Source organism: Panulirus ornatus, chromosome 17 (genome assembly GCF_036320965.1).
Source record: "Panulirus ornatus isolate Po-2019 chromosome 17, ASM3632096v1, whole genome shotgun sequence".
Lineage (NCBI taxonomy): Eukaryota > Metazoa > Arthropoda > Malacostraca > Decapoda > Palinuridae > Panulirus > Panulirus ornatus.
The window spans coordinates 16487926-16503882 of record NC_092240.1 but is presented as its reverse complement, the minus strand read 5'-3'; the positions used below and the strand labels follow the sequence as shown (position 1 = coordinate 16503882).

Below are 15957 nucleotides of genomic sequence, written 5' to 3'. Positions count from 1 at the left end.
TTTCCCCCTTTTCCTCATTCCCTCCACTTTTAACATGTATATCCTCTCAGTCATCCTTTCCATATGTCTATATCATTGCAGGATACCCTCTTCAGCTCTCTTAAATACTTACTCCTTTTACTACCACACCTCTCTCTTACCTTGTTTCTTTCTGCTCTCTTAAACACTTACTCCTCTTACTGCTACACCTCTCTCTTACCATATTATTTCATGTTCAATCAATCCTTCTTACACCACATATGGTCCTCGAACATTTCCTTTCAAACACATCCACCCTCTTCTCTACAGTTTAATCTAAGGCCCATGCCTTGCATTTATACAATACCAACAAGATTACAATATCAACAAACATACCCATTTTTGTCTTTAAAAGCAGTGACATAAACAGAAACATAAAATAAAGAATTAAGTCTTATAAAATCAAAAAAGGTCAATCTATAGAAAACCTACCCGGTGCTGGAAGAAGTTTGGATCCAAATATTTGTCAAACCTGTCTTCAAACTTCACATTAGATTTTTTCCAGTTTGCTTCATAGGTAAACTTGATCTTCGCTCCCAGTTCAAGCTTCTGTCTTGCTTCAGAGGTCAGGTTAACATCCACAATCTGGTTTCCATTGTAACCAAGATCAAATTTCTTATGAGTCCAAATATAATATACATCATTGGCTTCATCTACTTCTCCAACAATGCCTGAAATTATCGTTAACATATTACAAAAAGAAGCAGTAGGCAATGTGACTATGCTCTCTTCACTGCATGCACAAACAAATATTTACAATGAATACAAGGACAAGCATGAATGGCTTTCAAGTAGCTTTGAAACTATAAACTAGTATGGCACCAAAGAACAATGGCAGGAATGATTACATCACATCATTAATGTCATCATGCCCTGGTTCACTCTGCTGACATCACATTGCCCCCTGTATACCATATCATTCTAATTTCCTTTATCTCATGTACACCTTATACTCCTGTGCATGTTCAAGCCCTAGGCACTCAAAATCTTATCCAATCCACCCTTATAACTCCAATATGGTCTCCCCCTTTTCCTTATCCCATAATTCACTCTCCATATATCCAAACCATTTCAGCTTATTACCATACCTCTCCCTTGCTCTATCATTCCTTACTTGATCAATCCTTCTTACACCACACACTATCCTAAAATATTTCATATTCAAAACATTCATCCTCTTCCATACATTCTCATCTACAGGTAACACTTCAATTCTATACATCATCAAGACTACTATAACATCAAACATGTCCTATTTTGTTCTACCAGACAGTGAACCTCTCAACACATTCCTTAATGTACCGAAAACCTTTTCTACCTCATCCACCCTATAAATCACTTCAGCTCCCAACATTCCATTCAATGCCATGTCTACTCCAAGACATCCAAAATGCTTCCCTTCCTCTAAGTTTTCTCAATTCTAACTCACACCCCCAACTAACCTGTCTATTTTTCTCAATTCTAACTCACACCCCAACTAACCTGTCTATCTCCACTGTTAAACCTAATAACTTTACAATTATTCTTAATTACTCTCAACTATCTCGTTTCACAACACTCTTAACCACACATACCAACTTCTGCAGTTTCTCACTTGAATCTGCAACTAGGGTTATGTCATCAGAAAACAATGACTGACTCACCTCCCAAGCCTCCCCTAGCTCTCTCCTGAAATTCTTCACATTCATTTCCTTTTCCACCCCAAACATAAACTGGTTAAACAGCCATGGTGACATCACACATCCCTACTGCAGACCCACCTTCACCTGGAACCATTTTCCTCCTTTCTACCTACTTGCACATATGCATTACTCATTTTATCAAAACTCCTTACTGCCTCCAATAGCTTTCCTCCCAAACCATACATCCATAACAACTTTCATTAAGCCTCTCTATCAACTACATTATATGCTTTCTCCAGATCTATAAATGCCACAAACAAATGCTTCTGTTTCTGATTATTTCTCACAAAAATTCTTCAAACACTTGAGCCACATATCCTCAACCAAACATGGTACCACAGTGCTCCTCCCAATCTGACGCTCTGTGCCTGTCACTACCCTCCCATTCACCACTCTTGCAAACAACTTACCAGGTATATTCTGTCATAACTCTAATAATGTGCAGGAAGCCTGGGAAGCGAGTCAGTTGTTTGCTAATGCTGCAGCACTGGTGGCACATTCACGAGAGAAATGGTAGAAGTAAGTGTCTGAGTTTGGGCAAGTGTATGAAAGGAGGAAGTTGAAAGCAAAGTGAGGTTTAACAGGGCAAAGGGACAGACTAGTTAGGGACAAAATTTGGAGGAAGTGAAGTGTTTTAAATACCTGGGAATGGACACAGCAGTGAATAGAACCACAGAAGTGGAAATAAGTTCTTGGACCACTGAGATATGTGTAGAAAGAAAAGGTTGTTATCTATGTGGATGAAAATGGGATTGTCTGAGGGTATAGTAAACATCTAATCTACACATCTTCTACCACTTTTGAAACCACACTGCTCCTCCCAAATCTGATGCTCTGTACTTAGCTTCACCCTCTCAGTCAATACCATTCCACACAATTTTCCAGGAATACTCAACAAACTTATACCTCTGTAATTTGAACACTCATCTTTATTCCCTTTGCCTTTGTACAATGGTACTATACATGCATTCCGCCAATCCTCAGGCACTTCACCATGATCCATACATACACTGAATATACTTAACAACCAATCAACAACACAGCCACCCCATTTCTTAATAAATTCAAATTCAATGCCATCCAATCCCCCTGCTTTGCTGGATTTCATCTTCCACAAGGCTTTCACCACCTCTTCTCTCTTCGTCAAACCACTCTCCCTGACTCTCTCACCTTGAACACCATCCCAACCAAAACACCCTACATCTGCCACCCTATCATCAAACATATTCAACAAACCTTCAAAATACTCACTCCATCACTAACCTATTATCACTTCCCCCTTGCCCCCTTCAATGTTTCGTTTTCCATAAGTTCTCTTGTCTTACGCACATTATCTACCTCCTTCCAAAACATCTTTTTATTTTCCCTAAAGTTTAATGGTACTGTAACTCCAATTCTCATTTGCCCTTTTTTTCAATTCTTGCACCTTCCTCTTGACCTACTGCCACTTTCTCTATACATCTCCCAGACATTTGCACTCCTTCCCTGTAAGTATTGTCTAAATGCCTCTTTTCTCTTTCACTAACAACTTTACTTTTTCATTCCACCACTCACTAACCTTTCTAATCTGCCTACCTTCCACCTTTCTCATGCTATATGCATGTCCTGCACATGCCATCACTGCTTCACTAAATACATCCCATTCCTCATCCACTCCCCTCATGTCATATGCTCTCACCTTTTGCCATTCTAGACTAAATCTCTCTTGGTATTTCTTCATGCATCTTTCCAAGCCCACTTACTCTCTTCTCCCCAACATTCTCTCTTCTTTTCTGAAAACCTCTACAAATCTTCACCTTTGCCTCCACAAGTCAGTGATCAGATATCCTTCCAGCTGCCCCTCTCAGCACATTAACATCCAAAAGTCTTTCTTCTACATGCCTATCAATTAACATATAATCGAATAATGCCCTTTGACCATCTCTCCTACTTACATACATATACTTATGAATATCTCTTTCTAAAAGAGATATTCCCAATCACCAGTCTTTTTTCAGCACACAAATCCACAAGCTCTTCACCATTTCCATTCACAACACTGAATACCCCATGTACATCAATTATACCCTAAACTGCCACATTACTCATCTTTGCATTTAAATCAATCACTAAAGCCTGGTCTCATGCATCAAAGCTGCTGAGACACTCACTCAGCTGCTCCCACAGGAAAATGAAACACAATTTCCCAAGTGCATTCATATGCACTATATTTGTGTTCCTACACCTCTGCACTTGACAGTTAGGTTCTGTAAAATGCTAGCTACTGGTACTGTGAGGATGATGGGATGTGACTGGTCTAGACCCAGTTGCTTAAGGATGTGAGACGAAATGTATTCGATTACTTGTAATCGAAATCATTTCCCTATTAGGGGCAATCACAGCCAAGCGGTTAGCATCCCCGACTACCACGCAAAGGTCCTGGGTTCAATTCCTGGCTGTTGGAGGGTGTTATGTGTTTTATGAAAGTGCACCTTCGTATGCACTATATTCATGTTCATATACCTCCACGTTTGACAGTTAGGTTCTGTAAAATGCTAGCTACTGGTAATGTGAGCCTGATGGGATGTGACTGGTCTAGACCCCATTGCTCATGGAAGTGAGACAAAGGGTATTCAATTACTTGTAATCGAAGTCACTTCCCTATTTGGGGTGATCATAGCAGTCTTGTTCATCCTTTTCCTCTCCAAACCATTTCAGCACACTCTAGTCAGTTTTCTCAATCATACTCCACTCACTACCATACTCTCTTACACTGTCATTCCTTATGCAATCTACCTGCATCACACCACACAGCGTCCCCAGGAATTTTACTGCCAGTATGTCCATCTTCCTTTCTTTCCCATCCACACAACACTGTTGGGAATGATATATTTTCAAACACCATGACTTATCCTCATTCCACACATTCCTGAATGTAAACAGGACCTCAACCCCCCAAACTTGTCATCAAATATTAAGAACAACCAGCTTAAAGTTGGATCAAGCATATTTCAAACGATATATGCCTCAACACCATTACAACTCAGATTAAGTCTTTGCAGTAATAAATTCATCATGCCATTCTTCACTTCAAAAGGTGTTTCCAAAACCATATTTCATAGAAAGGCTTTGATCATTCTATTTCACTTAAGGTTACCTTCAGTTAACAAGAGCAGCATAATTACAGAAAAATTTGTAAAGCCAAAATTTTTGCTGTACACCAAAAACATTCATAAGCACATACCCCAAATAGGCAAGTCATCAATATACATCTGGTACCAGTAATGGTTCTTCACCGCATACACAAATGTTTTTAAGCGAACCTCATTCAGCTCAACCTCACAGTATGGAGTCTTTGCAACATCAGCTGAAATAGACAAATGCAAATTCTTATCAATATACATATGCAATTATCTATGTGCTAAATCATTAATTCCCATATCATGCAAAAATCCACATACTAAAACATTAATTCACATAACTGAATTCCTCTAAAGGACATAACCACCTGAAGTACTCTGGTAAAAAAGAATAACAACTTTTATGTCAAGCTAAAAAAAAAGTTAATTCATCTTCCCTCTCTAACTATAACTCCTTATTCACTACCTTTTTCTAAAAGCACCACGGCAAGGAATAAAAAGTAACTGTTTGCAATAATTCCTTTCTATGTGAGGAAGGGGAGAACGTTATCTTGGAGGGCAAAAATGGGTATGTTTGAAGGAATAGTAGTTCCAACAATGTTATATGAGCTATAGATTGGTTGTTCGGAGGAGGGTGGATGTGTTGGAAATAAAATGCTTGAGGACAATATGTGGTGTGAGGTGGTTTGATCAAGTAAATAATGAAAGGGTAAGAGAGATGTGTGGAAATAAAAAGTGTGTGGTTGAGAGAGCAGAAGAGGGTATGTTGAAAAGGTTTGGTCATATGGAGAGAATGAGCGAGGAAAGATTGACAAAGAGGATATATGTGTCAGAGGTGGAGGGAACAAGGAGAAGCGGGAGACCAAACTGAAGGTGGAAGGATGAAGTGAAAAAGATTTTGATCGATCATAGCCTGAACAAACAGGAGGATGAGAGGTGTGTAAGGAATAGAGTGAATTGGAACAATGAGGTATACCAGAGTCAACGTGCTGTCAATAGACTGAACCAGGACATGTGAAGCATCTGGGGTACAACATGAAAAGCTTTGTGGGCCCTGGATGTGGATAGGGAGCTGTAGTTTCGGTGCATTACACAAGACAGCTACAGACTGAGTGTGAACTAATGTGGCCTTTTTGTCTGTTTTCCTGGGGCTATCTATATATATATATATAAATTTCTTTTCAAGCCTGCTCATCACTTCCTGCAATAGTGAGGAAGTGACAAGAACAGGTAAAGTAAAGCCTCATTCACTCACATCCATTCTATAGCTGTCATGTGTATTGCACCGAAACCATAGCCACCATTCACAACCAAACCCCAAAGATATTTCTGTGGTTTTCCCAGCTTATACATATGCACAGGTTCCTCATATGTCCTGGTTCAGTCCACTGACTACATGATGTCCAGTGTGCATCACATCACTCCAATTCACTCTATCCCTTGTATGTCTTTCGCCCTCCTGCTTGTTCATGCCCTTAGCACTTAAAATCTTTTTCACTTCATCCTTACATCTCCAACTTGGTCTCCCCCTTCTCCTTGTCCCCTCTGCCTCTGACTCATACATCCTCTTTGCTAAAAATCCTTTTCACCCCATCCTTCCATCTCCACTTTGGTCCCCCCTTCACCTTGTCCCCTCCACTTCTGACACATACATCCTCTTTGTCAACCTCTCCAAACACCTCTGAGGTAGTTAAGGCCTATCAATCATTCTGCAAAGATTACTGAGGTATGTTTTTGTAATTCTGTGCTTCCAAAGAAGGCAAACATAAACAATAATCAATCCTTAAACATATGTATCATACTTTTTATATTCAGTACACTATAAAATATCTTATTATATAATAAACAATACTATATAAATCAATGAAGTTAAACTCACTTTTGAAGTCTATGTCCAGACCAGAAAATTCAAGCTCAACCCCCTGCAATGCCTCTCCTAAAGTCTCATGATAATGGGATATCTTTCCTTTGGGACCCACACAAAATGGCAGCGAGAAATAGGAATATGTCTCTTGTCGATTGTGGTATGGTCCCACTGTGTTCATCCATAATACTACCTCTTCGAAATCCTTATACTGAAAGATAAATAAGTTTATAAATAACTTACTTCAAAGAAGACAATGTTTTTCAAACACAGCAGGAGATCATACATCTAGAGAATATCTTTCCAACAGCACAGAATGTCTATAAGGATAATGTTAAAAGTACTACTAAATCATAGTATAGTTAGGTATCTTACGCACATATAAATGAAATTAAATTCTGGGTGGTATTATGAAATGAAAGACAGATCACACCAACAGAATCAGTATTTTTCTTATAAACCAAACACACGCTAAAAAGGAGAGGATCATGAAGATCAAGGAAAATGTGGGGTTAAATAATGCAAAAACTCAACCTGCAATAATAAATTACTGAAGTGAAAGGAATATGAAGATCTTGGAAAATATCAGTTAAATAATGTAAAAACTCAACCTAATGATACATAATGCAAAAACTAACATTATACCAATGTGACCTCACACAACTTCACTTAGAAGCTGTGAATTATCTTCAATGTCACTTAATTTCTGTTCATTGTAGGTATTTTTTGTGTACTGACCTACAGAAGGTAATTCCATAATACACTTGGGCACTAAAAAAAATTCAGACGATCCCAAAAAGTTACTCATGGAGTGAGTATTTTGAAGATATTTTGAATGTGTTAGATGATAGAGTGGCAGATATAAGGTGTTTGGGTCTAGGTGGTGTGCGAAGTGAGAGGGTCAGGGAGAATGGTTTGGTAAGCAGAAAAAAGGTAGTGAAAGCTTTGCAGAAGATGAAAGCAGGCAAGGCGGCGGGTTTGGATGGTATTGCAGAGGAATTAATTAAAAAAGAGGGTGACTGTGCTGTTGACTAGTTGGTGAGGATATTCAATATATATATGGCTAATGGTGAAGTGCCTGATGATTCGTGGAATGCATGCATAGTGCCACTGTACAAAGGCAAAGGAGATAAAGGTGAGTGTTCAAATTACAGAGGTATAAGTTTGCCGAGTATTCCTGGGAAATTATATGAGAGGGTACTGATTGAGAGGGTAAAGGCATGTACAGAGCATCAGCTTGGGGAAGAGCAGTGTAGATTCAGAAGTGGTAGAGGATGTGGATCAGGTGTTTGCTTTGAAGGATGTATGCGAAAAATACTTAGAAAAACAAATGGATTTGTATGTAGCATTTATGGATCTGGAGAAGGCATATGATGGAGTTGATAGAGATGCTCTGTGGAAGGTATTAAGAGTATATGGTGTGGGAGGCAAGTTGTTAGAAGCAGTGCAAAGTTTTATTCAAAGATGTAAGGCATGTGTACGAGTAAGAAGAGAGGAAAGTGATTGGTTCTCAGTGAATGTCAGTTTGCGGCAGGGGTGTGTGATGTCTCCATGGTTGTGTAATTTGTTTAGGGATGGGGTTGTTAGGGAGGTGAATGCAAGAGTTTTGGAGGGAGGGGTAAGTATACAGTCTGTTGTGGATGAGAGGGCTTGGGAAGTGAGTCAGTTGTTGTTCGCCGATAATACAGTGCTGGTGGCTGATTCGGGTGAGAAACTGCAGAAGTTAGTGACTGAGTTTGGTAAAGTGTGTGAAAGAAGAAAGCTGAGAGTAAATGTGAAAAAGAGCAAGGTTATTGGGTACAGTGCGGTTGAGGGACAAGTCAATTGGGAGGTAAGTTTGAATGGAGAAAATCTGGAGGAAGTGAAATGTTTTACATATCTGGGAGTGGATTTGGAATCGGATGGAACCATGGAAGCAGAGGTGAATCATAGGGTGGGGGAGTGGGAGAAAGTTCTAGTGTGGTTCAGAGAGCACAAGAGGGTGTATTGAAATGGTTCGGTCACATGGAGAGAATGAAATAGGAAAGATTGACAAAGAGGATATATGTGTCAGAGGTGGAGGGAACAAGGAGAAGTGGGAGACCAAATTGGAAGTGAAAAGATGGAGTGAAAAGGATTTTGAGCAATCAGGGCCTGAACAAGCAGTAGGGTGACAGGCGTGCAAGGAATAGAGTGAATTGGAAGGATGTGGTATACCGGGGTCCATGTGCTGTCAATGGATTGAACCAGGACATGTGAAGCGTCTGGGGTAAACCATGGAAAGTTTTGTGAGGCCTGAAAGTGGAAAGGGAGCTGTGGTTTCAGTGCATTATATAAGACAGCTAGAGACTGAGTGTGAACGAATGTGGCCTTTATTGTCTTTTCCTGGCGCTACCTTGCGCGCGTGCGGGGGTTGTCATTTTATGTTAGGCGGGGTGGTGACGGGAATGAATAAAGGCAGCAAGCATGAATTATGTACGTGTATATATGTATATGTCTGTATATATATATATATATATATATATATATATATATATATATATATATATACACGTGTATACGTTGAAATGTATAGGTATGTCTATGTGCATGTGTGGACGTGTATGCATATGCAAGTGTATGTGGGTGGGCTGGGCCATTCTTTCGTCTGTTTCCTTGCGATACCTTGCTATCGTGGGAGACAGCGACGAAGTATAATATTTATTTATTCATTTTGCTTTGTCGCTGTCTCCCGCGTTAGTGAGGTAGCGCAAGGAAACAGACGAAAGAATGGCCCAACCCACCCACATACACATATATATACATACACGTCCACACGCGCAAATATACATACCTATACATCTCAATGTACACATGTATATACACACACAGACATATACATATATACACATGTGCATAATTCATACTGTCTGCCTTTATCTATTCCCATCGCCACTTCGCCACACATGGAATAACATCCCCCTCCCCCCTCATGTGTGCGAGGTAGCGCTAGGAAAAGACAACAAAGGCCCCATTCGTTCACACTCAGTCTCTAGCTGAGCTCCCTTTCCACATCCAGGCCCCACACAACTTTCCATGGTTTGCCCCAGACGCTTCATAAGCCCTGGTTCAACCCACTGACAGCATGTTGACCCAGGTATACCACATCGTTCCAATTCACTCTATTCCTTGCACGCCTTTCACCCTCCTGCATGTTCAGGCTCCGATCACTCAAAATCTTTTTCACTCCATCTTTCCACCTCCAATTTGGTCTCCCACTTCTCCTCGTTCCCTCCACCTCCGACACATATATCCTCTTGGTCAATCTTTCCTCACTCATTCTCTCCATGTGCCCAAACCATTTTAAAACACCCTCTTCTGCTCTCTCAACCACACTCTTTTTATTTCCAAACATCTCTCTCACACTTACATTGCTTACTCAACCAAACCACCTCACGCCACATATTGTCCTCAAACATCTCATTTCCAGCACATCCACCCTCCTCTGCACAACTCTATCCATAGCCCACGCCTCGCAACCATACAACATTGTTGGAACTACTATTCCTTCAAACATACCCATTTTTGCTTTCCGAGATAATGTTCTCGACTTCCAAACATTCTTCAAGGCTCCCAGAATTTTCACCCCCCCCCCCATGATTCACTTCCGCTTCCATCTGCTGCCAGATCCACTCCCAGATATCTAAAACACTTTACTTCCTCCAGTTTTTCTCCATTCAAACTTACCTCCCAATTGACTTGACCCTCAACCCTACTGTACCTAAATACCTTGCTCTTATTCACATTCACTCTTAACTTTCTTCTTTCACACACTTTACCAAACTCAGTCACCAGCTTCTGCAGTTTCTCACATGAATCAGCCACCAGCGCTGTATCATCAGCAAACAACAACTGACTCACTTCCCAAGCTCTCTCATCCATAACAGACTGCATACTTGCCCCTCTTTCCAAAACTCTTGCATGCACCTCCCTAACAACCCCATCCATAAACAAATTAAACAACCATGGAGACATCACACACCCCTGCCGCAAACCTACATTCACTGAGAACCAATCACTTTCCTCTCTTCTTACACGTACACATGCCTTACATCCTCGATAAAAACTTTTCACTGCTTCTAACAACTTGCCTCCCACACCATATATTTTTATACCTTCCACAGAGCATCTCTATCAACTCTATCATATGCCTTCTCCAGATCCATAAATGCTACATACAAATCCATTTGCTTTTCTAAGCATATCTCACATACATTCTTCAAAGCAAACACCTGATCCACACATCCTCTACAACTTCTGAAACCACACTGCTCTTCCCCAATCTGATGCTCTGTACATGCCTTCACCCTCTCAATCAATACCCTCCCATATAATTTACCAGGAATACTCAACAAACTTATACCTCTGTAATTTGAGCACTCACTCTTATCCCCTTTGCCTTTGTACAATGGCACTATGCACGCATTCCGCCAATCCTCAGGCACCTCACCATGAATCATACATACATTAAATAACGTTACCAACCAGTCAACAATACAGTCACCCCCTTTTTTAATAAATTCCACTGCAATACCATCCAAACCTGCTGCCCTGCCGGCTTTCATCTTCCACAAAGCTTTTACTACCTCTTCTATGTTTACCAAATCATTTTCCCTAACCCTCTAACTTTGCACACCAACTCGACCAAAACACCCTATATCTGCCACTCTATCATCAAACACATTCAACAAACCTTCAAAATACTCACTCCATCTCCTTCTCACATCACCACTACTTGTTATCACCTCCCCATTAGCCCCCTTCACTGAAGTTCCCATTTGCTCCCTTGTCTTACGCACTTTATTTACCTCCTTCCAAAACATCTTTTTATTCTCCCTAAAATTTAATGATACTCTCTCACTCCAACTCTCATTTGCCCTCTTTTTCACCTCTTGCACCTTTCTCTTGACCTCCTGCCTCTTTCTTTATGTCTCCTGTCTCTTTCTTTATACATCTCCCACTCATTTGCATTTTTTCCCTGCAAAAATCGTCCAAATGCCTCTCTCTTCTCTTTCACTAATAATCTTACTTCTTCATCCCACCACTCACTATCCTTTCTAATCAACCCACCTCCCACGCTTCTCATGCCACAAGCATCTTTTGCGCAACCCATCACTGCTTCCCTAAATACATCCCATTCCTCCCCCACTCACCTTGCCTCCTTTGTTCTCACCTTTTTCCATTCTGTACTCAGTCTCTCCTGGTACTTCCTCACACAAATCTCCTTCCCAAGCTCACTTACACTCACCACTCTCTTCACCCCAACATTCTCTCTTCTTTTCTGAAAACCCCTGCAAGTCTTCACCTTCGCCTCCACAAGATAATGATCAGACATCCCTCCAGTTGCACCTCTCAGCACATTAACATCCAAAAGTCTCTTTCGTGCGCCTATCAATTAACACGCAATCCAATAACGCTCTCTGGCCATTTCTCCTATTTACATACGTATACTTATGTATATCTTTTTAAACCAGGTATTCCCAATCACCAGTCCTTTTTCAGAACATAAATCTACAAGCTCTTCACCATTTCCATTTACAACACTGAACACCCCATGTATACCAATTATTCCCTCAACTGCCACATTACTCATCTTTGCATTCAAATCACCCATCACTATAACCAGTCTTGTGCATCAAAACCACTAACACACTCATTCAGCTGCTCTTAAAACACTTGCCTCTCATTATCTTTCTTCTCATGCCCAGGTGCATATGCACCAATAATCACCCATCTCTCTCCATCAACTTTCAGTTTTACCCATATCAATCCAGAATTTACTTTCTTACACTACCACATACTCCCACAACTCCTGCTTCAGGAGTACTACTACTACTTCCCTTACTCTTGTCCTCTCACTAACCCCTAACTTTACTCCCACGACATTCCCAAACCATTCTTCCCCTTTACCCTTGAGCTTCCTTTCACGCAGAGCCAAAACATCCAGGTTCCTTTCCTCAAACATACTACCTACCTCTCCTTTTTTCTCATCTTGGTTACATCCACACAAATTTAGACACCCCAATCTGAGCCTTCGAGGAGGATGAGCACTGCCCACATGACTCCTTCTGTTTCCCCTTTTAGAAAGTCAAAATACAAGGAGGGGAAGGTTTCTGGCCCCCTGCTCCCATCCCCTTTAGTCGCCTTCTATGACACGTGAGGAATGCGTGGGAAGTATTCTTTCTCCCCTATCCCCAGGGATAAGTATAATATATATATATATATATATATATATATATATATATATATATATATATATATATATATATATATATATATATATTTGGACGATTTTTGCAGGGAAAAAATGCAATTGAGTGGGAGATGTATAAAAGAAAGAGACAGGAGGTCAAGAGAAAGGTGCAAGAGGTGAAAAAAAGGGCAAATGAGAGTTGGGGTGAGAGAGTATCATTAAATTTTAGGGAGAATAAAAAGATGTTCTGGAAGGAGGTAAATAAAGTGCGTAAGACAAGGGAGCAAATGGGAACTTCAGTGAAGGGCGCAAATGGGGAGGTGATAACAAGTAGTGGTGATGTGAGAAGGAGATGGAGTGAGTATTTTGAAGGTTTGTTGAATGTGTTTGATGATAGAGTGGCAGATATAGGGTGTTTTGGTCGAGGTGGTGTGCAAAGTGAGAGGGTTAGGGAAAATGATTTGGTAAACAGAGAAGAGGTAGTGAAAGCTTTGCGGAAGATGAAAGCCGGCAAGGCAGCAGGTTTGGATGGTATTGCAGTGGAATTTATCACAAAAGGGGGTGACTGTATTGTTGACTGGTTGGTAAGGTTATTTAATGTATGTATGACTCATGGTGAGGTGCCTGAGGATTGGCGGAATGCGTGCATAGTGCCATTGTACAAAGGCAAAGGGGATAAGAGTGAGTGCTCAAATTACAGAGGTATGAGTTTGTTGAGTATTCCTGGTAAATTATATGGGAGGGTATTGATTGAGAGGGTGAAGGCATGTACAGAGCATCAGATTGGGAAAGAGCAGTGTGGTTTCAGAAGTGGTAGAGGATGTGTGGATCAGGTGTTTGCTTTGAAGAATGTATGTGAGAAATACTTAGAAAAGCAAATGGATTTGTATGTAGCATTTATGGATCTGGAGAAGGCATATGTTAGAGTTGATAGAGATGCTCTGTGGAAGGTATTAAGAATATATGGTGTGGAAGGAAAGTTGTTAGAAGCAGTGAAAAGTTTTTATCGAGGATGTAAGGCATGTGTACGTGTAGGAAGAGAGGAAAGTAATTGGTTCTCAGTGAATGTAGGTTTGCGGCAGGGGTGTGTGATGTCTGCATGGTTGTTTAATTTGTTTATGGATGGGGTTGTTAGGGAGGTAAATGCAAGAGTTTTGGAAAGAGGGGCAAGTATGAAGTCTGTTGGGGATGAGAGAGCTTGGGAAGTGAGTCAGTTGTTGTTCGCTGATGATACAGCGCTGGTGGCTGATTCATGTGAGAAACTGCAGAAGCTGGTGACTGAGTTTGGTAAAGTGTGTGGAAGAAGAAAGTTAAGAGTAAATGTGAATAAGAGCAAGGTTATTAGGTACAGTAGGGTTGAGGGTCAAGTCAATTGGGAGGTGAGTTTGAATGGAGAAAAACTGGAGGAAGTGAAGTGTTTTAGATATCTGGGAGTGGATCTGGCAGCGGATGGAACCATGGAAGCGGAAGTGGATCATAGGGTGGGGGAGGGGGCGAAAATTCTGGGGGCCTTGAAGAATGTGTGGAAGTCGAGAACATTATCTCGGAAAGCAAAAATGGGTATGTTTGAAGGAATAGTGGTTCCAACAATGTTGTATGGTTGCGAGGCGTGGGCTATGGATAGAGTTGTGCGCAGGAGGATGGATGTGCTGGAAATGAGATGTTTGAGGACAATGTGTGGTGTGAGGTGGTTTGATCGAGTGAGTAACGTAAGGGTAAGAGAGATGTGTGGAAATAAAAAGAGCGTGGTTGAGAGAGCAGGAGAGGGTGTTTTGAAGTGGTTTGGGCACATGGAGAGAATGAGTGAGGAAAGATTGACCAAGAGGATATATGTGTCGGAGGTGGAGGGAACGAGGAGAAGAGGGAGACCAAATTGGAGGTGGAAAGATGGAGTGAAAAAGATTTTGTGTGTTCGGGGCCTGAACATGCAGGAGGGTGAAAGGAGGGCAAGGAATAGAGTGAATTGGAGCGATGTGGTATACCGGGGTTGACGTGCTGTCAGTGGATTGAATCGGGGCATGTGAAGCGTCTGGGGTAAACCATGGAAAGCTGTGTAGGTATGTATATTTGCGTGTGTTGACGTATGTATATACATGTGTATGGTGGGGGGGGTTGGGTCATTTCTTTCGTCTGTTTCCTTGCGCTACCTCGCAAACGCGGGAGACCGACAAAGTATAATAAAAAAAAATATATATATATATATATATATATATATATATATATATATTATCCCTGGGGATAGGAGAGAAAGAATACTTCCCACGCATTCCTTGTGTGTCGTAGAAGGTGAATAAAAGGGAAGGGAGCGGGGGGCTGGAAATCCTCCCCCTCTCGTTTTTTTTTTTTTTTTTTTTCCCAAAAGAAGGAACAGGGAAGGGGGCAAGATGAGGGTATTCCCTCAAAGGCCCAGTCCTCTGTTCTTAACGCTACCTCCCTATCGCGGGAAATGGCGAATAGTATGGAAAAAAAAATATATATATATATATATATATATATATATATATATATATATATATATTTTTTTTATTTTTTATTATACTTCGTCGCTGTCTCCCGCGTTTGCGAGGTAGCGCAAGGAAACAGACGAAAGAAATGGCCCAACCCCCCCCCCATACACATGTATATACATACGTCCACACACGCAAATATACATACCTACACAGCTTTCCATGGTTTACCCCAGACGCTTCACATGCCTTGATTCAATCCACTGACAGCACGTCAACCCCGGTTTACCACATCGCTCCAATTCACTCTATTCCTTGCCCTCCTTTCACCCTCCTGCATGTTCAGGCCCCGATCACACAAAATCTTTTTCACTCCATCTTTCCACCTCCAATATGGTCTCCCTCTTCTCCTCGTTCCCTCCACCTCCGACACATATATCCTCTTGGTCAATCTTTCCTCACTCATTCTCTCCATGTGCCCAAACCACTTCAAAACACACTCTTCTGCTCTCTCAACCACGCTCTTTTTATTTCCACACATCTCTCTTACCCTTACGTTACTTACTCGATCAAACCACCTCACACCACACATTGTCCTCAAACATCTCATTTCCAG

At 41.0% G+C, this 15957-nt stretch overlaps 2 protein-coding genes across 4 annotated transcripts in view; one reads left to right on the top strand and one right to left on the bottom strand.

Annotated features, from left to right (window-relative positions):
• The window catches only part of LOC139754581 (regucalcin-like), a 549227-nt gene that overhangs the window by 374848 nt on the left and 158422 nt on the right, over positions 1 to 15957 (top strand). The window lies entirely within an intron of this gene.
• TM9SF3 (transmembrane 9 superfamily protein member 3) overlaps positions 1 to 15957 on the bottom strand; it is a 55077-nt gene that overhangs the window by 30916 nt on the left and 8204 nt on the right. The window contains exons 2-4 of the mRNA XM_071672693.1: positions 6699 to 6894; positions 4924 to 5046; positions 451 to 689 (exon numbers count right to left, since the gene is read on the bottom strand). Coding sequence (XP_071528794.1) covers positions 451 to 689; positions 4924 to 5046; positions 6699 to 6894 — 558 coding nt within the window. The remainder of the gene's footprint in view (positions 1 to 450; positions 690 to 4923; positions 5047 to 6698; positions 6895 to 15957) is intronic.